Here is a 20,560-nt window from a genome sequence, read left to right on the forward strand (position 1 = left end):
CATTTAAGAATTCCTAAGAATACTTACTAAAACGTTTTACTACAATAAGTTAAATATGAGTAAAATCATCCGACACTTGAGGCATTTTTTTGTCAATTGTTTTATGCCACACATGCATAAATGGAAATTCCCGAAATGACTACGAATTCCAATATCTGCTACTGCGGTTGCGACAGATGGAAGATTAGTGGTATGTTTCTCGTCTCGAAGTTCGATTCAGTCCACGTTGGTGGTCTTATCGGGGGCGTGGACTGCTGCCGAATCAGACATAAAAGGTACTCACTGGGATGATAAGGAACGTGATAATTCAATTTCGAAACTATGTGCGAAATATTTCCATCAGTCTGCGGCTTACCCCCAAAGCAATAACTTGCTTGGACTCGACTCCTTTCACATCCAAATCATGAGTGATAAACACAATAATCCTGCTGTCTGGTTTTAAAGGAGGAGTTCCAGCGCTCCAAGATCTCGCTTCACTTCGAGGACCCCGGAGTCTTCTGTCGCTCGCAATGGCAGAAGGGGGATCGGAATCTAATCTGGGTCCTGTATCGATGGATTCTGGCGGCTTTCTTTGCAGCTGGGGTTATTGGCAGCATGATGCAGGATTTTAATGGCGGCCGATGGTTCATATTCCTCACGGATTGGGGATTTACACTGTGCTTATTTACCTGCACTTACGGCGCTGTCATCGCCACCATTAACTACATTAATCCATCTTATTTTGGTGAGTGGTTGTTCATAAATTGATAAATTGAATGCTGTTAGGAACAATATTTCTATATGTATGATCTGAATAACTTTCAGCTGCTGGCGATCGGTCTCTGAAGATTTACTGGATCTCACACTATACCACTTCAGTGCTTTCCATGTTAATAACCACGGTATTCTGGGCAGCACTTTCCAACAGTAAGTAGGGCTCTGAAATCTATTTACTCTATATTTAATCACATATTTATTTCCTTTAGCCATGCCAGAAATAGCGGGTGAACTCTACAACTTGTGGTGTCATGCGTTCAATTCGATCTGCATGGTGTTTGATTGTTTTATGGTGGCTTATCCCAATCGTCTTATGCACTTTATATATCCCTTTTCGGTTGTGCTTGTCTTTTTGGTGCATTCCTTAATTTACTATTGGGCTGGAGGAACTGACATGTAAGTAAAGCTAAACAATTGCATCCAACAGAATAATTTTTAAATTTACTTAACAGGGACGGGAATCGTTTTATTTATTTCGCTTTGGACTGGGCACGTCCTGGCCTAGCGATTGGATTTGTTTGCGCTGCCTTGTTTCTAATCTGCTGTTTCGCCTTTGTGGCCTTTGGAATTTACCGACTAAGGATTGCCATGTTCAACTGCTGTGGAAAAGAGCAGGAGGAAACACCAGCGCTACAACCGACTCCCAAGCAATCTTCTCTAGCTGTTTAGTTTAAATTCAATAATTTTAATCGGTTTCAAAGCCATAGGACACAAGCTTAGGCCATTTTCTGAACCACGGCGAACTGCAGCGATTGGATTTGGTTGGACCATTTCTCCAGCGCATTGTATCGCGAGGCGCTGCTGTTGATCTTGTCCAGCTGGAGCACCTGATTAACTTGGTCGATCCGTCCTTTAATGGTGCTGTAATGGCGCAATAAACATTAGTCAAATTCTCAGTATCTTCAAGGCTTATATCTTACTCATCCAGAATGCAGGAGACCAACAGACTCTCTACTTCAGCTGGCTCTATGTTAAGCGCGTTGGCTATAAAGGGTATAGCAATGTTCTTATAGGGCCTGATCAGTTTAATGAGCACCTGAGTGCGAATATTTCGCAACAAGTCCTCAATGTGCTCACGTATAAACTGATCGGCCATGATGTTGCTGCGATGCTGCCGTAAAATGGTCTCAAACTCATTAATATCGTTGTTTTGGTAAGAGTTCACCAGATTTGTCATGGCCAGGATTTCAGGATCGTTCTTATACGGCTTGGCTTCCTGTGAATCAAAGGGATTTATGCCGGATTTCATCAGCCTAAAAATAAGATGGATAATTAATTGAGCGAGTGGTCGATAGGTTGATAGAGTTTCACCTACATGTTAGCCAATACCAAGTACTTTAAGCAAGTGGTTCTCCGTGGCGATCCGCTCTCATCGTAGTTTTTGAACGCCTCAAAGAAGTCCGTGTGCGCCTTTTCAAACTCGCCCTCTCGCAGGTGCATTTTACCGCCGCACTCACGAATCACTCCCATGATCAGGGGATGTGGAATGGCCGACTTGATGTGGAGCGACTGTTCGTAGAGGGCCTTAAGCTTCTTGTTGTTCTTCTGCACCGTGTACATCTGAATCTCCAAGGCATAGATTTCCAGCAGCTGGGTGCCCTTCTTCAAGTCGTCCTCGCCATCGTCTGTCTGGCAGCTCTGATGCAACTGCTTCAGTATCTTCTGCAGCTTAGTAAAATCGCTGCGGTCGAAGTAGAGTTTGCCGAGCTTGGTGTTGGTCTTGAACCACAGGCGATCGTTTTTGGCATCTCGCAGGGCGTCCAACGTGGTCTCGTAAAAGTTCTGCAGCAGGGCCATCTGGAAATGGGTACATTTAATAAGTAAATATGTTATATATTAAACAAACTAGAGTTTAATGCCAACCCAATTAAAGGGCACAATAGTTTTGGATGCTCACATTCTTCGACGTGGATATATAGTCCAGGATCGAATTGATGCTCTTTTCAGAATGATTCCTGGTCACAGCACTTTTGATGTAAGTGAGCAGCTGCTTGTAGCGCACCATCATCTCATCGTAGTTGCACTGGAAGTATAGTTATAATTAAATTGAGGATATAATTAACCTATTCCGTACTGCCTCACCAGTCTAAAGTTGATCTTGATCATTTGCTTCAGCGCCTTGAATCCCCACTCTCCCTTCTCGCCATTTTCCAGATCGAGAACCTTCTGGAAACTGGCCAAAGCAGCCTTGGGCTCCTCCTCCTTCAAAGCCTTGCTGTTGTAGTACTGATTCTCCAGATCCACGTCCGGTTCCGAGTTGCTATCCTCCGAGTATTCCTATAGGGTTCACAAAAGTTGGGAGTCAACAAAAGCCGGTACCAGTTGCAGGTCCTTAAAATCTGCTTAATTTCACTGTTTTTTTTACCAATCCATAATCCTCATCGTCGTCGCACATAAAATCGTCATCGTTGTCGGACATTCTGTGGTTTTGGCTTTACAAATTACTCTCTATCGGCAAATAAATGCGACAAACAACAATATTTTGTGCAAGAAAACACAAAGCATGAAAAAATGTGACCATTCGCGGAGTAGCCAAATAATGCTGTCAATGTGGCCATCAGCTGTTCGCCAGTGATTCGATAACTGTTAGAGCTGCTTAAGCAAAAGAGTGACTGAGTTTGGTTTATTAATATAAACGCATAATTTGATGGTGGGTAAAATTATGAACCCATGACTTATCAATTTTTTGTTGTGTTGTTTTGTTGATTTTTTTCTAAATAACAACCACTAATTAAAAACTTAAATTTCTTGCCCCATTTTACCCGTGACTGTTTCCCTGCTACTTTAAAAATATTTAACGGTTTTGATAACATCTCCCATCCCTAGTTTCAACCAGTGCTGCCCATCATCAAAGCCGGATTTTGTAAACATCATTTTGCAAATAAAATGAGGTAAACAAACTGGCAATTTTTACTTTTAATTTATTTTAAATTTAAACCAACATTAACACAGCCTGACAAAACGACTCCTGCACATTTTTCCTCGTTGTAGTTCCGCGAAGAGGTCCCATCCCTCTGCGGATCGCAATTCGCAGCCAATTTCGGAGGCGCTTCTTTCCCAAATCGACAGGAGCACCCAAAACTTGCAATTGCTGGAGATTGCATCGGGATCCGGTCAACATGTGGGATTCCTGGCGCCCCTGCTGCCCAACATCACATTTCAACCGACGGAGTACGAAAGGGGCCAGTTCGAATCGATATCCGCCTATGCGGAGGATTGTCCAACCGGGAATATCCGAGCACCCCTCCATGTGGACATCAGCCGGGATCCCAAGGACTGGGAGGATACCCCTGTGCCAGCCAGCTACGATTACATGTTCAACTCCAACATGATGCACATCAGTCCGTGGAACTGCACCATAGGACTTTTCCACGCCGCCGGGCAGCTGCTGAAGAAAGGTGGCCGGATGTTCACCTATGGACCCTACGCCCAGGACGGTGTCCTTGCTCCGCAGAGCAATGTGGACTTCGACTGGAGCCTCCGGCAGAGAGACTCCACCTGGGGAGTTCGCGACATCAAGGATCTGAAGGTCCTGGCGGCCCAGAACGGCCTCCAGCTGGAGAAACTCACGGAGATGCCGTCGAACAACAAGTTTCTGACCTGGCTTAAGCTATAAAATAGTGCACTAGACTAAGGCTATTGGGCGATTAAACCCTCTAAGATAACAACGTTTATTTGGAGGCAATAAATTTTATTGCCAAGTGCGAGAGGGCCTCCTCATCGAACTAGGCCAAGTGGACAGAGCGAGGAGCTGACCCTGAAAGCTGATAGTAACTTGATTGATTGATTGCTGGTCGCTATATAAAGAGGGATCTGGTTGCACCTGCACCAATAGCAATCGATCATCGGAGTTGAAAGCATGACGCGGGCCATTCTTCAGCTGTTTCTCGGTGCGATTCTCCTGGTGAACCTGAGTCTTGCGGGGACGGCGAGGCGACCACGCCTCGATGGACGCATTGTGGGCGGTGAGGTGACCAGCATAAAGGACATTCCCTACCAGGTTTCCCTGCAGCGGGGCTATCATTTCTGCGGCGGCTCTCTGATTGCCCAGGGCTGGATCCTCACAGCCGCCCACTGCACCGAAGGATCGGCCATACTCATCTCCAAGGTCCGCATCGGATCGTCGCGAACTGCTGAGGGTGGACAGCTGGTGGGGATCAAGCGGGTCCATCGCCATCCCAAATTCGATGCCTACACCATTGACTTTGACTTCTCGCTCCTCGAGCTGCACGCGTATAGTGTGGAGAACGTGACCCAGGCCTTCGTGGGACTGCCCGAACAGGATGCGGACATTGCCGATGGCACACCCGTCCTGGTTTCCGGCTGGGGGAACACGCAGAGCAGCCAGGAATCCACAGCCGTTCTCCGGGCCGTAACCGTGCCCAAAGTCAGCCAGACGCAGTGCACCGAGGCCTATGGCAACTTCGGAAACATCACGGACCGCATGCTATGCGCTGGACTGCCGGAGGGCGGCAAGGATGCCTGCCAAGGTGACTCGGGCGGTCCGCTGGCCGCCGACGGCATCCTTTGGGGCGTCGTCTCCTGGGGCTACGGATGTGCCAGGCCAAACTATCCAGGCGTCTACTCACGGGTCGCTGCGGTCCGCGACTGGATTGCGTCTATTAGTGGCATCTGAGGTCGGTAACCCATAAAATTTTAACTACAAATAAACTTTAATAAATAACAAACATACAAACCCTTTAAAATTCGGTAACACAACTAAAAATTGCATTTAAAACTTAGAGAAAAATAAGGATATGGCTTTGCTCTCACCGTTTGGTGTGCAATAAATGTAAACATTTCATTTAAAGTTTTAGCCGTTGAGAAATGGTTCAAATTTTTCGTAAAAATAAGTCAAACTAGATGTAACGTATTGAAAAAAGGCAACAGTGCGTATGAGTGATATATTTTCAATCCAATAATCAGAGCCCAATTCTAAAAAAATTCTTTTTGTGGGCCTTTAAAGCAGTAAAAATCATACTATTAGTGGGTGATAACCGGACCTGAAGTTTTTCATACACATTTTTACCACCCAAAAGTAAATTGCTTACTATTATCACAAATCATTTTATCCAGTAGTTTTAAAAGGTTTTTATGGTATTTTTATAATAATTATAACAAAACAATTAATAACACATTTAGTGTACAAATTTAAATCAAGAATACCCACTTAGTATTTGATTAACCGATTCAATCAATGAGTTTGCGACACTTACATTGCAGCAGCAGCAGTCCATTTATTAAATCCAACTGTAGCAATTGACCCAGAAAAACCTTGAGTACAAATATTATTACAGTCTGGAGGGAAAGTAGAAAGGGTTTTTGAGCAGGGATGAACCACGTCATATCAATAACTGCCATAGACAGACAGAAGAGAAGAGCAAATTTACTTAATGATTGGCCCAAAGGCAAATAAAAGTTGACGAGACGTAAAAAAGTACAAAGTTGGCATAGGCAAAATGAATTGATTGGTAAGAGTGGCACAAGTTTCCATTTCGAGTGCTTCCTCCCAATGTTTTTCATCTTCGATTGCAGTTTCCCGTTTTTCCTACTAGTTCTCCCAACCATTTTCCAATTTCCAGCACTCACTAATTGTTGATTAAATGCTGCAAATTGCTGCGAATGTTTCCCATTGTTGTCTTTCTTCTGGCTTTTCCGTTGACGCTTTCGGTTACCTTTCACCAACTACGGTTGGCAGAGCAGTTAGCAGGACGACCACAGGTGCTAAAGGGGGAAAATCGCCCGATGTGTCCTTTGGGTCATTGCAATTTTGCACGTGAACTTGTTAACAGCAAGGAGCTGCACAAAAAAGGGTGAAGTGTGCAGGAAGCCAAGACATGAACTGCAAATTGAACGGTTATGTCGAGAGATGGGTCACAAGGTAAACTTGGCGTTGCAGTTTTCAACTTTCAAATGAACTCGAGTGGGTTGCTTCGAAGCATACTTTTAGGGGTACTTACTGCTCAATGGGAGTCAACTAGCATGAGAATTTTTGACATTTTTTACTTTGATACCTTTCATTTATTTTATTTATTTTAATTAATACGCAAACGGTGCATTTTATCACTTGTATGTAAAATATTTTAAAAAGACAAGAGGATACAAAATAAAGCTTATCATTGTTAAAATTATTATCATAATTTTTGCAAGATTAATATAATATTTTCAAAACTATTTGCCTACATATAGCAATTTTCCTTTGCAACAAAGGTCGTCTCTTCAGATTTGTTAAAATACAAGATCACTTGTTCTCAAAAACGTGAGATTATGTAAACATCTTTTTGTAAGGGGGGAAACATAGAATAAAACATTTAGTTTTATTGTTTAATTATTCTTTTTACCAAAATCTACGAGTCATACCTAACCATTCAACTCATTGAGATCCAATTTTCATTCTGGTTCCTATTTACTTTTAATGTTTGATTATCCCTTGTTTCATAATCTTTGAATTGCAGCGGGACACTCTACTCGTCGAAATGTAATTAGGAGGCTTCAGTTTATCCTTTAAAGTTCCCCAGGCCCACTTCTGGATTGGCGACCTCCACTAACGACTTGTGGCAGTACTGAAGCTGCTTTTGTTACTGTTTTTCTTTCTGAATCTCCTCCCTTTCCCTTTCCCTTTCCCATGTTTTTGTTTTTTTCGCTTACTTTTTTGTTGTTGTTGTTCATGGGAGCCACCGAGACATAGAAAATGTAAAATTTGTTTGTTTCCTTTCATTGATGTTGAAAGTTTTTGCAGCTGCTGCAGACAATGCAATGAGTCGGGTCCTATATTCCTCACCCATTTCTTGAGGACCTCCTCGGTCTCTAATTTTATCTGCTGGCATGCCAGGGGACTGTCTTATTATTGTAGTTTGTCGATTTGTTTGCATTGTAGCCGACATTGTTGTTCTCTTAGCCAGTCCAAAAGCGACTGTGTGTGTGTGTGGGTTTGTGCGTCCAGATGGCCCAACAACAATCGATTGTTATAAATTATTTTGCAGCTTTTGTAATTTGTTATGTGAATAACAAATATTGTCGAGAACCCAGAGGATCTATTGAATTCTTGTTTTCGCCATAGAAGATTGCATACTGATGAGAAGCAAAAATGCAATTTTTAGACCGCAATTCTACAATGCTCATAATTGCTAATTTTTATTAATTATTAAGGGCAGCAAGAGAAAAACAAGTTTGAAAGCTTGAATAAAACTCAACGTTTCCTCCAAATTGGTTTCGTATTCCAATGCACTCATTCTACTAACTTATTATCATTATTTCAGTGTTACAAGGTAATAGAAAAGTACGAAAATAATAAATAGATTTAAAATTGTTTGTACATTTTCTATTTATTTTCATTTATAAACAATATTTGTATTTACAAAAAAAAGGTATCTTATATAGATGTTAGTTTTAAAGGGATACTTTTCTTGTTAGTTTAAGAACGAATTTGCCTTGCTACTTATTAAAATTTGATTATTTATTGCACTACCATCTCGGCCTGGAGTTGTATGGAAATATATATTCGAAAGATTAAATACATCTGCTCTAGGGCCATTGCGACTTGTCTATGACTCAGTTAGGTGGCCTACGCGGCGTATGCTTGATCTGCCGGGATGCTGCTACAACTCGCTATCCCTGTGTGGGGTGTGTTGGGGTTTTTTATGGAAATAATATTCTTGTCAGGATTAAAAAGGATACGTGACCGGAATACGAGTGCAATGTGCATGCGGAAATGTGGCCAGGACCTGCGAGAAGCGGCACAAAAAGGGCAGGAACAAAAAGCGGACGGAAAAGTAGACAAACAGGAGCCGCAACAGGACTAAAATGTATCTGTCAGACTCGTCGACTTTTGCTATCGTTGTCGCCTGTCGCATGTATCTGTATCTATGTTTGTGCTTGTATTTTTCTTGCCAGCTCTCAGCCACTTTCCTACACCCTCCTCCATCCACCGCCATCATCATCATCATTTCGATGCTTATCCTTGCTTATTGTCCTGTCAGAAAAAGCCCGCTGCTCCTCGTTTTCTCCTGTTTTGTTTCGTTTTTTAATTTTTAAGAAAGCATATTGTAATTCTGTTGTTTACCTGTTTGGACATTCGGATACACGTACTTTTTAAATCTCGACCGCAGGCGATCCCTTGTTTTTTTTGCTTACCAGATTGGAGTGCTCTCGTCCTGCTCCCTGCCTCCATTCTCCTCAATGCACTCAGTCATTTGTCCTGTCATTTGTAATATTCCCCTACGCATCCTTGACAGCGGCTTAGCATTCTTGTTGTTTTAGCTGCTTAGCTATTCGAGGCATGTCCTGGGCAATGGCCACGATTGTGATGTATGATTTTCAATTCTACCTACGGCAAGTCCCCTTCTAATTTTGTTTAAATTATTCCTCGGCTTAACAAAAAAACAAATAAAATAAAAAAATTTTTGTGGGGCTTGTATGGGTTTATCTGCCGGCTAAGCTACGTGTCTTCAAGACACTATTTGTGTTTATTTTATTTATTGACAAGGACATTTCTTATAGAAAGTTGCAATTTTAATTTTCGTTTGTATTAATTTTTTATTTTTAAAGTCCAACTGTTAAATATTTGAATTGTAGATTAAAACGCCATAGTTCTTTTATGAAGCACTAAGCTAAAGATATGACACCAAATTTTAAAAGAACCCCTTAAGGTTTATTTTGAGGAATTTTTAATTTTGTTGTCTTTTTTTTATTTTTTGAAAATCAGAAAGTAATAATTCTGTCTCAAAGTAGGTCACATTCATTGATTTTATAAATAAAACTATAGCCCTGAAACAAATAGTAAAATGTGCAAATAATTATCTAAATATTAATCCAAACATTTTCTAGGTATTCCGTAGTTGATTTGTTCAGATATTAATTTTACGATATCTGATATCTATGTTATCCACTGATATTGTTAGCTGATTACAATGAGAATGTTTGACGTCGTTATTACTGTTTTTATTTCCATATTCTTATGAATTGTTTCAACTAATTGGCTATTCGCCCATTTACTAACGGATGTGGAAAATTTTATAAAAACAGCCATTGCTTTGGAATTTTATAAATAAGAAAATATTCACAATATATTTCAAGTACATAAAAATGTATAACACCAACAGAAGTCCCCGTATTGACGTGTGGTCAACACATCTGCTCTTGTGACTCAAAGTGGGTTGAAGCACTTTGATAACAGAACCTAATCTTTATAGATTAAAGCATAATATCCGCTTTTGTGATGGTTCAGTTTTTGAATACAAATGAGCAGCAATCGGCTGCAATTGAGTCAGTTTGGCTTCAGATAGCTTTGTGCAGAGTTGTGTATTTATTTATTTAAGCATCTATTCCCCGATCGAAATGTGGAAAAAAGTAATTCTCTGTGTGGTTTTGTTGGCCTTTGTGGGCGTGCAGTTTGGTAAGAAAAAAGATAAGTTAAAAAGAAATCCTTACTAACAGAATGCTTTTAACTACAAGCCAACTCGCTGACCTGCTCCAAATGTAGCTCACCCTCCGGATGCAAAAGTCCTTCGTCTGAGACCTGCTCGAATGCTACGGCTAATGCCAATAAGGCTCATTTGGAATCGTACCACAGCAATGTGCCAGCCGTCACTGGCAGTCTTAATTTCGCTTGTGCCAATCTCACCTACTACCATGCTGCAAGTATGTATTTTAATCAATTTTGTGCTTTAAAAGGCTTTATAACTTCCCTCTAGACTACTCTCATACTTCGGAGTTCCTGGGCTGCGTCTTCAATGAGACAAAAGTGTGCAATTTGACTTTAACTAACACCGCTTCTGGATGGAGCAAGAAGTGCTTCCAATGTGACACCGATTATTGCAATCCTGCGGGAACTTTCAGCGGAAGTGCCTATACCATTGTGGGATCGGTGATCGCCGTCCTCCTGGCCAAGGTCCTTAGCTAGACCCATATTCTGACTGAGGAGCAGTATTCAACTTATTACAAAATGTATAACATTAATTTTCGGTATGGCGAATTAAAAAACGAAATTTTATTACAATACCAAAATAAAGGACTTTGTTTTAAAGTGAGAACAAGTTTAAGTAATATTAATGTCTTTTCAGAAAACCTCAGATAGTAGAGAGTTTTTTATATACAAGTAGCTTAAATGGAAAAAATATTAGTCCAATCTATAATTTACTGCTTTACCAACATTATCTAAAATATGAAATTACCTTTAAATTCAATGAAAGACAAAATAAAAGTTGGGAATATTTTATACCCATTTTTTTTATTAAAATTCTCCTGTGATTCACAGTTCTTAACCCACATTTTATTGGTCTATTTATTCGTTTCATGGGCTCACTTAAAATATTTATTAGCTTCCAATTAATTAAGCTAATTAATTAATTAAGATGAAAACAAAACTAAAAACAATTAATAAAGTCCTTGTCAGTTATTTTTTGTAAACCTCTTGGCAACTTATTAAGCTAAAAACTTTCATTTTTTGATTGCTACCATTTTTTTTAAGTGTTTTTTATTGCCATATAGGTGCGCATACTGATAAGGTTCGGAACAAGATAAGAGTTATTAAGTGCGATCGCATGAGAGCACCCTACCTCAGTCAGGTGTGAAATTGTCATGCTGTGAGTAAGATTTGAAATTGTGGGCTGGGTCCCAATTAAGTGCAATAAGTAAAGAGAGTGAAAATCAAAACTGCTGTCAAATCTTACAGACATGCTTGTAAGTCCAAAAGTTTTCATAATAAAGATTATTCTTCTGGAATTGTAAATTAAATTATATAAAATTAAGTAATAATGAGATTAATTGCTTTTTTACTCTGAAATAGAGTTTGGAAAGAAATTATGATTTTTAACTTAAAAGCTTAAGACATAAATTTACATTTCATTTAATTGTAATTTTGTTTTTAAATTTATAATAATTTTAAGAAGAAAGCCAAAACACCTTGCTTTGTCTTAAAGTTTGTATTTTTTTTGACTTTGATGCACTATAGTCATTACAAAGTTCTCTAAAAGGTTCATGCATATCATAGTTTGATCGACAGTGATTTAAAGTTAGAGGAATATAGTTCCTAGTAGTTCTACATATACTGGTGAGCAATACTCCAGGATTGGATGAACTAATGAAATGAATAATGTCCTTGTGACATAAAATTTATCCAATTCCTTAGACCACCTTTTTATAAATACAAGCACTCCTACCATATGGTCAGATGACTTAAGTTTTAGGTCAACTCGTCAACTCCCAACCACCTAACGTGTTCGTGGCGTGTACTCAATTGACCCGATAAAATGTCATAATTCTTTACAATGCGCAATTTAAGTCCAATAGAATTTACACAACACCATGTTTAAAGATAAAGATTCAGATCCGTTTAAACTCTTAACAGAAGGAAATATGTTGCAAGCATAACTTGATGTCATCTGCGCACATGAGGGCCCGCGACTTCGTCAAAACTAGGGGGATCTCTTAATAGACCTCTAAATAAATAATGTTAAATGTGGGCCACCTTGACTCCCTCGTGGGACGCCTGAATTAACTTCTATCATTTTAGAGATAGAGCTTATTTAGAATAATAAGTCTGACGTTTTGCTTTGTAAAAAAATACATATCTAATGCATAAAATGAAAACCAATATTTACTGCATCAATTGAATGAACACCTAAAGGGGAAACCCTTTCTGTTTCCCATTGAAACTTTTTTGATAAGCTTACTTGGCTATAAACGTTGCGATAAGCTATTCAACGAAAATACTAGTGCTTATCTGTCGAGAACTGAAAGGTTCGAAAACCCAAGAGAATTGCCATATAAAAGAGCTCACTAATTCCCAACCGAGTTTAGTTTTTAACGAAAAGTCGACTAGAAAAGTGGTATTACTTTGTAAATTGTGAAGAAAAAGAATATAACCAAAGATGAATGCAAAAGCTTTAATAGTCACTTTGTTCGTCGCCTTTGTCTGTGTGAAAATTGGTGAGTCATAAGGCTAGAAATATGGATTTAAACTTAAACTGATGATCTTTAACATTGAATAGCTGATTCCCTGGTGTGCTACACCTGCGTAACGCCAAAGGACTGCAAGAGTCCCAAGAAAGTGACTTGTAGCAATGCGGCTGCCAACGAGACTAGTGACCAGTTGGATGTCTATCACACGGGAGTTAGGAAGCTAACCAGCAGCCGATTCGACTGTATGGCTCTTCAGTACAAATGGAGTGAGTAGTTTGGATTAAAAAAGAAAATATAGATACATAACTAATATATCTTTCTCCCTCCAGATAACGAAGTGATCCATCAGCTCCATGGCTGCATTCACCCAAATGTTGGAGCCTGTAGTTTGAGCTTGAAGCCGGCTTATGGCCATTATAACAAGACCAAGTGTGTAACCTGTTCCGGCGACAAGTGCAACAAGAATCCGGCGGGGAAAATGAGCAGCAGCACGATCACAATTGCGGCTAGCGTTTTGGGTCTCTTGCTGTTCAAGATTTATGCCTAGAGCACGACTATTAATATAGATGAGTTAAAAGCACCGAGCAAAATTTCGTAATAAGCTATTTTTTCAATATCTCCTCTTATTGTTTTTTGGCTTATCAGCATTGATTAGATTGGCTTCTTGGACTTTCCAACCGTGCACGTTTTCTTAATATTTCACAAGGGTTTAATCAGCAGGTGATTAAAATTTATGATTATAATTGTGTAGTTTTTGCTCAGTTCCAGGTAAACAACTTTGATTGTTCAGTATAAAAAACGTTGATAAACCAATTGGTTTTAGGAATGCAACTGGAGTGTTAAGCACTTGAGTCATACCCCACGGTTAGTGCTTAGTTATTGAATAACAATGCATTTTAAGAATGCATTTATGTTAGATGCGATAGTGGAGGGACAACCAGAAGTGGTCTCCCCAACTAATTTATTGCCTATCCATTTCGATACCCAAACGGACTTAAGTTAGCGTTCTTAAATAAAAAAATTTTAATTATTTTAAGAATTTATTCGGAGATGTTTGAACCTCGTTATTAAGATTTTGATTTTTTCGTAACAATATAAAAAAAGATCATTTTTGAAAGAAACATTTTGTATAATGGATTTTTAAACTTTTTTTTTTACCACCAATTTAACTTTTTTTAAGAATATACTGCTCTTTATTACCCAAACGACTGAAATCAGAGTCATGCTATAATAAATTTCAAGTGAGAGAACTTTTTATGATTATCGTTTACTATTTGGCTAAAACGTTGCCATTTCTTCGAAATTAGTCCACTTAACTGGTTTGAGCAGATGTTATTTCTAATTCTGTTAAAAAATTGTACTTCTTCTTTCGTTAATTTAAATGATTCCTGTTTTTTTTTGCCAATATGAAATGCGTTAATTTAAATGATTCCTGTTTTTTTTTGCCAATTTAAAATGGTCAGCCCTGGCCCTCCCTCTTCATAAAAATTCTCTTTGCTACACTAGCCATGTAGGGAACTTTCGAAATGCAGGCTGTCAGTTAAATTGGCTAACTATCCCACAGAAAGCGGAGTTGAAATGAGTAGAGAAACATGAATAAATCTTTAATAGTGTTGCCTGGCTGGCTGCCTGGCTAAAAGGCAGGCCTAACATGTTTGCATGCCGAACATTATCCTTTGGGTCATTCGATGGTTGTTGTGGCTCGTCGGTTTGTTGGAGCTGCAGTCAGGCATTTAATTGATTGATTGTTGCTCGTCTATGTCTGCATCGATTTGGCCGTGTTCACACCGCCCTCTAACCCGCTGCCAAAACCCCCGTACAGACTCCCCCGTTCGGATGTTTCATAACCAGAACGGAAAGGGTTCCGAAGCATCCTGCACCGTTATCAAATCGACTTCCTGGCTATGTGTGGCCCACGTTGGTCCTGTTGCCAATTAGTGTTGGTGCGTCATCTGTGTACGCTGTGTATGCAATGTGTGTGGGTGTGGGTGTGGGTGTCCGCCATCAATTAATTTTTGTATTGTTGTTACTTTGTTTTTTGGATGGTTTTTTGCTGCACTCGGTGGGTCACGTAAGGGGAATCCCAATCCCCCTGTTGACTGATTGGTTTCTTTTCAATTCAATTGTTTCATGTGTGCGTGGAATGGGAATGGATGTGTTTGCTAAACAAAGTTATGGTTATGGCATTGACATCAGGAGCGAGGTGTATGACCAGAACGGAGGATTTCAGCTGGAGCAGCAGACGAGCCTATAGGTTTTCCCTTCTCATACTGCTACTGCGCGTAATGAGCCTAATTTAAGCATTAAACCGACCTGGTTATCAATAAATACTTTTCGATGATCCCAGGACACGATTTGGAGTATTCTTCAAAACACGATTTCTTAAAATTCTATCATTCCCTAAGAACCAATAAACGGCCCGAATTGACAGAGTTTCTGGTGAAGTTTGATCATGGAAATTTGAAATTTGTGTAATTTTATTGTTTATTTAAAGAGTATATGACATTTTTGAAGAGTAAAAGTAACATTTCTAGTTCACAATTCCTTTGATAATTGAGCAGATAATCATAAAATAACTAAAAAAAACTAAGAATGCAAGAGTGCATTTAAATTTGTCTTATCTCTGACAAGGACCAAATTGCTTCCACAAAAATCAAAGGACAATTCACAATTCCTTTGATAACTGTGCAGATAGTCATAAAATAACTAAAAAAAACTAAGAATGCAAGAGTGCATCTAAATTTGTCTTAAAAAGTAAATTATAACACCAAAGTTTTAATTGAGTTTGGAAAAATTAATATCTTTATAAAAATGTAATCTAAAAATGTATCGAATGATTCAGTCTACACACTGTTAAACATTTTATCTCTGACAAGGACCAAATTGCTTCCACAAAAATCAAAGCACACCCCTTAACATTTGGAATTCCCCATCTCTCTTGCAGCCCACCCTCAGTTCGAAAACTTGTGCAGAACTCGCAGAAACTAAATTAAGTTTAAGTTCAACTACAATATGTACATTTGATTTATGCATTGAGAGACCATATACTGAACCCCCTCCTCGCAGCCCCAGAAATTCGCTGCTACGAAAACGTAGACGGGAACCCTCTGATAACTAAGCCAAACCTATTCAACTTTCACGTTCGCATTGTTTGCACAAGCACGAAAAGTTATTAAGATGCATAGACGTGATTTTGCATGTTTTAAAAAAGAATACATAATGCCACAGATGAGGCGGGGAGTGGAGAAAAGGACGCTATTAAGAGAGGGAGCCTGAGATCTTGACTTGCACTTTAAGTACTTTTAATTTACTAAACAAATTTCCATTCTTCCTGACGACCGAAAATGTTGCATTGGAGAGGCCAAAACAGGCCCGAAACTTGACTCCACCCACAAAGGCAAACTCATTGACATGCCTGAGACAGGAATTGAATTAAAAGTTTCCACTTTTTCCGCGGAAATAGAATAACGAGAAGTTTCATTGTTTGGCTTTTCACAAAAAAGTTTGCCGCATTTAAATTGATTTGTAATTCGCGGTTAATTTGGTTTTTTTCAGCTCTCCTTGCTTTGGTCACTTTTATTAAAATTCACATTGTTAGTTTTCGTTCCTTTTTTTTGTATTTTATACCCTTGCAGAGGGTACTATAATTTCAGTCAGAAGTTTGCAACGCAGTGAAGGAGACGTTTCCGACCCTATAAAGTATATATATTCTTGATCAGCACCACTAGGAGAGTCGATCTAGCCATGTCCGCCTGTCCGTCCGTCCGTTTCTACGCAAACTAGTCTCTCAGTTTTATATCTATCTGCATGAAACTTTCGCAAAAGTTGTCCTTCTATTGCAGGTAGTAAGTCGGAACGAGACGGATCGGACGATTATATATATATATATATAGCTCCCATAGGAACAAACGGAAAAATAAATAAAAAAAATTATAACTTTGCTGTTTTTTTAAATTTTTTAGTTCTTTGGTATATAGCAATGGTTAAATATTTTAGAATTACGGTTTTAATTTCATCAAAATCGGAGGCCTATATCATATAGCTCCCATAGGAACAATCGATAAAAAAATTATAACTTTGGTGTATTTTTTAATTTTTTTTTAATTCTTCGAATAACAGTTTAAATTTAATCAAATTCGGACGACTATATCATATAACTCCCATAGAATCAATAAAAATATGTAAATTTTTTTTTTTTGTTTTTTACGTAACTTTTCCATTTTGTAATTTCTTTAAAAAATTCTTTTTGATTTATTAATAATTTGACAGTTTAGAATTACGCTTTTAATTTTAATTAAATCGGAAGACGATGTCATATAGCTGCCAAACATCGAATAATTAAGCTGCAAATCATCATATCTTCAATGCTTTTAAGCATATACGCAATTAAATGATAATTTAAATGTTTTAAAGAATATTTAATTTTTCCAATGGCTGCAAGGGTATATAAACTTCGGCTTGCCGAAGTTTGCTTCCTTTCTTGTTATTATTATTGTAATTTGACACGAAATGCCTGACATTTATTTCAATTTGCCCTTTGTATAAAGCCTTACCGTGAATAAATGTGCGAATTAAATATGAATTAAAATTTTAAATTGTCGCAAAATGCCGCAGACATTATGGCTCAATGCTTTGTGAATTTTCGGAATGTGAATCAAAGAAAGGCAATTTAAATAATGATGCTGAAATCAGAATTAAATAGAAAATTTGACGTGCTGATACTAAATACCAAATAAGCAATTCAATATTCTGCATAAATTTAAAATTGAATTCTGTTCTATTCTTCATTGAATAAATACATAAACATAAACATATATGAATTATTCAAAATTCATATTAATTTTCAATGCAAATGTTTAAAAATGTAATTCAAATTCTTCTCCATTTGCATAAATAGTTAAGTTAAGCTTGACTAAATTGTTTCAAAGTGTTTCATAATTTTGATTGAATTCAATACCAATTTCCCTTCTCAAAACTTGGAAAATAAGTAAAATAGAATATATTTAATGGATATGCTGGAAGTACGAATAATTTTAAACATAGTTTAAGGTGTCCACTTTGAAGAGAAAGTGTTACCAAAAATCAGCACAAGGACATAACACAGTGCCAAATCATAAACCTGATAAGTTTAATATGAACCAAATAAATCAAAAGCAAACAAATATTTACACATCCGTTTGCTGTTTTTCGAATTGTATATATAAATATGTATGTCAACCGTACACATTTAGAGAATTCATAATTTATGAGACGCAACCAAAGTGTAAGCCCCAAAAATTTGTGAATGAAAAGTGTAAATCCCAACGAATAAATGAGGGAAATCTGATTTAATGTAGCTTAAGATTCCTTGACCATAAACTGGTTGAAAGTTATTATTGTAATATTTGCCTAAAACGTTTATCTCATTGTCACAAAATGCAATCTAACGAGCGGAGAAAAGGGTCGGATTTTCGGTTTTGTCAAGAGATTAGTAAATGCCTTTAGTATGCCGGCTACCAATGTAATTTGTGCTCGGCTTTGCTTTCGGTTTCGGTTTTGGTTAGAAATTTGTTTGTAAGTAATTAAAAAGATATTTGGCTTATTTGCTGGTGATTTGGTGTCGACCCAAAAACTTTATTATGATGGTTATGATGATGTGCAAGGCAAGTTGGGCTAATGATATTCAAACTTAGGCTTGGTGAATGTGCTATGGATGGGCTATACAGTTCAATAAATTTTTTATTCATTTCAGTTTACCAACAATTTCTAACAACATAAAACTAGACAATTTTATAATTTTTGAACAGATCTTATATTTTAACTTCACATATGCTATCCAATTGAAATGATACAGCGTTAAGAAATCTTTAGTTTTAATCATTTGATTCAAATTTTTTTTTTTAATTAACAAAACATTGCGACCAATATTAGTACTAGACAATTTTATAAATTGTTAAAGGTAGTATTTATTTTATCTTCACTTATGCAATTAATAACTTATGTTGATAATAAATAATTTCCTTCAATTTGTATTCCTGTCTAATAATCCTTCATGAATATTTTAATATTTTTCAGCTTTCAAGCATAATATTTAGTTCATAAGTTTTACTGTACTAAATACACAGCCATTTCTCACCCAGCTCGTATTCCATTCCACGTTGCACAACTTGCAGAATTTATGCATGACAGCAGCAGGACTTAATCCCTACCGAGGCGCCAACGTGATCTGTCGGATGCTGGATGAAAGTGCAAGAGATTTTGTAGTGACTGGGAATTGGGTGTGTCGTGTTTGTTATTAGGAAACAATCGCTGAAGCAAAACAAGTCTTCTCCTGCTTATAAATATTATTATTCACGCCAAAATCTGAAACGGTAAACAAAAACAGTAAGCAACAGAGTTTAATTTAAACGGGCACTATGTTGCATTTAAATTTGAGAGAAAATCTGTTTAAGGCCATCCAAAATCTCCACTCTACCAGAAAATCAATCATTATTTGCACCGTGAAAAGTGACACTTCATAAAGTTATTGTTTTTTCTTCAGCTGCATTTAAGCATATTAAAAGTGAAATGCAGGAAAAATTAAAATATTAAGACAGACCGAGAAGTAAAAAACTCCTTTTATTGGCGGCGACAATGAAAAATCGCTGCCGCATATGTTCGACAAAAACCTGACATTATTGACTGTTAATATCCTGGAAAACATCAAGGGAATTTTTTTTGTATAAGGTGAAGTTTGGTTACGCTAGCTTTTTTAATAATAATAATAGTTAATAATATTTTGTATGCGTAATAATTTATAATCAAATTATTGCATAAATGTTGTCATAAAAAAATCCTAAAAAACTGCTAAATATTTTAATCCTTATATTGCAAATTTTAGTTGTAAATAAGATTAATAAAGAAGATTATTTCGATGAAACTGGTCTGCTCTCTCAATCGAACATATTTAAACAATTTGTCTCTCCCTTTTTAATTTGCCAAGATACCCCGATGCCATAGGGCATATATAAATCGATCTGGGTGCAACATTTCAATAACTGAAACGCCAATTAAAATTGTACAATGGCTTCTCGGTCAGGCAGTGACTCCAAACAAAAAAACCAAAAAGTGGTGGGGCGGTGGGAGGGAAAAATAACACTGGACGAATGTCAGTTAAACGAACAAACAGCAAAAAACAAACACAAGCAGACATCTGCATTGGCCATGGTTGACACACAGCCAAATTCGCACACACTCACTCATCCACGTGCATATATATCTATATGAATATGTGAGGGCAGTCAGGAAGTACTCACACACACGTACGGGCTCTCATATCCTCCAACCTGGCACATATCCTGTACCGCGCCGTTACGCGCCTGGTAATTGGTATTGTTTGCCTGAACGCGTGTCCACTCTCCGGGAATGGCCAGAGTTGCCACCCACACCCTGCATTCAGACACCGAAAATGCAAAATGGAAACCAAAGCCGGGGAAATGCAAGCCAGAAAAACAGAGGAGGTGGGCAACCGGAGAATGCATAAACAAGCAACTAGCGACTATTAATTTTCAATTATAAAGATGCGTCAGGGTAAATCCCCTCGCTCGAGGTACAGTTGTGCTCGGAAACGGGGAGCTGCGAAGTCAACAGCAAGCCGGAAGTGGGGGTCAGTGGCCTGTCACTTTCACTTTCGGTGACAGCTGTCACAATATTTGTCAGAAAACGTTGACAGAACTGCCACGATATGGGTCAGCAATGGGCAGCAGATGGAAAAGGATTTGGCTTGAGTGTGTGTAAAGGGTTGGTAAATCCCGGCTTGCTTTAACGCTGGAGCCAAATGTGCAATGAAAAATGAAAAAGAAAAAAAACTCCATTAATTGTGATGCATGGCATGCAGCAGCAGAAGATGAGTGTTTTTGGGTTTGCCATTAATTATTTTGCCGTG

The 20,560-nt window shown here is 38.1% G+C and overlaps 6 protein-coding genes across 7 annotated transcripts; 5 read left to right on the forward strand and 1 right to left on the reverse strand.

Moving 5' to 3' along the window:
• The first annotated feature begins 135 nt into the window (after window positions 1-135).
• Window positions 136-1,456, forward strand: LOC128263396 (protein rolling stone). Its single transcript, XM_052998427.1, has 5 exons — window positions 136-190; window positions 422-724; window positions 805-906; window positions 966-1,152; window positions 1,209-1,456. Exons 1-5 carry the CDS (start codon window positions 136-138, stop codon window positions 1,423-1,425), a joined length of 864 nt encoding a protein of 287 aa, XP_052854387.1. The 3' UTR covers window positions 1,426-1,456.
• LOC128262036 (COP9 signalosome complex subunit 2) lies at window positions 795-3,292 on the reverse strand. The gene is made up of 6 exons (XM_052996046.1): window positions 3,122-3,292; window positions 2,839-3,033; window positions 2,654-2,779; window positions 2,072-2,553; window positions 1,677-2,009; window positions 795-1,617 (listed from the first exon to the last, which is right to left on the reverse strand). Exons 1-6 carry the CDS (start codon window positions 3,173-3,175, stop codon window positions 1,473-1,475), a joined length of 1,335 nt encoding a protein of 444 aa, XP_052852006.1. The 5' UTR covers window positions 3,176-3,292; the 3' UTR covers window positions 795-1,472.
• Window positions 3,293-3,573: 281 nt separating this feature from the next.
• On the forward strand, window positions 3,574-4,463 carry LOC128261224 (UPF0585 protein CG18661). 2 transcript variants are annotated; one of them, XM_052994797.1, is made up of 2 exons: window positions 3,574-3,647; window positions 3,709-4,463. In XM_052994797.1, exons 1-2 carry the CDS (start codon window positions 3,643-3,645, stop codon window positions 4,370-4,372), a joined length of 669 nt encoding a protein of 222 aa, XP_052850757.1. In that variant the 5' UTR covers window positions 3,574-3,642; the 3' UTR covers window positions 4,373-4,463. The 2 variants fall into 2 exon arrangements, with proteins under 2 accessions (XP_052850757.1, XP_052850758.1); XM_052994798.1 differs by having other exon boundaries at window positions 3,590-3,647; window positions 3,748-4,463.
• Window positions 4,464-4,518: 55 nt separating this feature from the next.
• On the forward strand, window positions 4,519-5,439 carry LOC128261223 (trypsin-1). Its single transcript, XM_052994796.1, has one exon. The coding sequence runs from the start codon at window positions 4,616-4,618 to the stop codon at window positions 5,390-5,392; it is 777 nt and encodes a 258-aa protein (XP_052850756.1). The 5' UTR covers window positions 4,519-4,615; the 3' UTR covers window positions 5,393-5,439.
• A 4,552-nt stretch (window positions 5,440-9,991) lies between these two features.
• Window positions 9,992-10,752, forward strand: LOC128261226 (uncharacterized). The gene is made up of 3 exons (XM_052994801.1): window positions 9,992-10,150; window positions 10,210-10,395; window positions 10,449-10,752. The coding sequence occupies exons 1-3, from the start codon at window positions 10,093-10,095 to the stop codon at window positions 10,655-10,657; spliced, it is 453 nt and encodes a 150-aa protein (XP_052850761.1). The 5' UTR covers window positions 9,992-10,092; the 3' UTR covers window positions 10,658-10,752.
• A 1,775-nt stretch (window positions 10,753-12,527) lies between these two features.
• On the forward strand, window positions 12,528-13,407 carry LOC128261225 (uncharacterized). The gene is made up of 3 exons (XM_052994799.1): window positions 12,528-12,684; window positions 12,747-12,923; window positions 12,987-13,407. Exons 1-3 carry the CDS (start codon window positions 12,627-12,629, stop codon window positions 13,202-13,204), a joined length of 453 nt encoding a protein of 150 aa, XP_052850759.1. The 5' UTR covers window positions 12,528-12,626; the 3' UTR covers window positions 13,205-13,407.
• The last annotated feature ends 7,153 nt before the right edge of the window (window positions 13,408-20,560 follow it).

The sequence above is a fragment of the Drosophila gunungcola genome, unplaced genomic scaffold, assembly GCF_025200985.1.
Source record: "Drosophila gunungcola strain Sukarami unplaced genomic scaffold, Dgunungcola_SK_2 000001F, whole genome shotgun sequence".
In the NCBI taxonomy this organism is placed as follows: Eukaryota; Metazoa; Arthropoda; class Insecta; order Diptera; family Drosophilidae; genus Drosophila; species Drosophila gunungcola.

Bases quoted from the DNA above. Each gene is read 5' to 3' on its own strand.
- LOC128263396 (XM_052998427.1), top strand. From the start codon at position 136: ATGACTACGAATTCCAATATCTGCTACTGCGGTTGCGACAGATGGAAG. The intron at 725-804 runs GTGAGTGGTTGT...AATAACTTTCAG, and splicing joins CATTAATCCATCTTATTTTG to CTGCTGGCGATCGGTCTCTG. The intron at 1,153-1,208 runs GTAAGTAAAGCT...TTTACTTAACAG, and splicing joins TGGGCTGGAGGAACTGACAT to GGACGGGAATCGTTTTATTT.
- LOC128261225 (XM_052994799.1), top strand. From the start codon at position 12,627: ATGAATGCAAAAGCTTTAATAGTCACTTTGTTCGTCGCCTTTGTCTGT. The intron at 12,685-12,746 runs GTGAGTCATAAG...AACATTGAATAG, and splicing joins CTTTGTCTGTGTGAAAATTG to CTGATTCCCTGGTGTGCTAC. The intron at 12,924-12,986 runs GTGAGTAGTTTG...TTCTCCCTCCAG, and splicing joins GGCTCTTCAGTACAAATGGA to ATAACGAAGTGATCCATCAG.
- LOC128262036 (XM_052996046.1), bottom strand. From the start codon at position 3,175: ATGTCCGACAACGATGACGATTTTATGTGCGACGACGATGAGGATTAT. The intron at 3,034-3,121 runs GTAAAAAAAACA...TGAACCCTATAG, and splicing joins ACGATGAGGATTATGGATTG to GAATACTCGGAGGATAGCAA. The intron at 1,618-1,676 runs GTAAGATATAAG...GCGCCATTACAG, and splicing joins GTCTCCTGCATTCTGGATGA to CACCATTAAAGGACGGATCG.
- LOC128261223 (XM_052994796.1), top strand. From the start codon at position 4,616: ATGACGCGGGCCATTCTTCAGCTGTTTCTCGGTGCGATTCTCCTGGTG.
- LOC128261226 (XM_052994801.1), top strand. From the start codon at position 10,093: ATGTGGAAAAAAGTAATTCTCTGTGTGGTTTTGTTGGCCTTTGTGGGC. The intron at 10,151-10,209 runs GTAAGAAAAAAG...TTTAACTACAAG, and splicing joins CTTTGTGGGCGTGCAGTTTG to CCAACTCGCTGACCTGCTCC. The intron at 10,396-10,448 runs GTATGTATTTTA...ACTTCCCTCTAG, and splicing joins CACCTACTACCATGCTGCAA to ACTACTCTCATACTTCGGAG.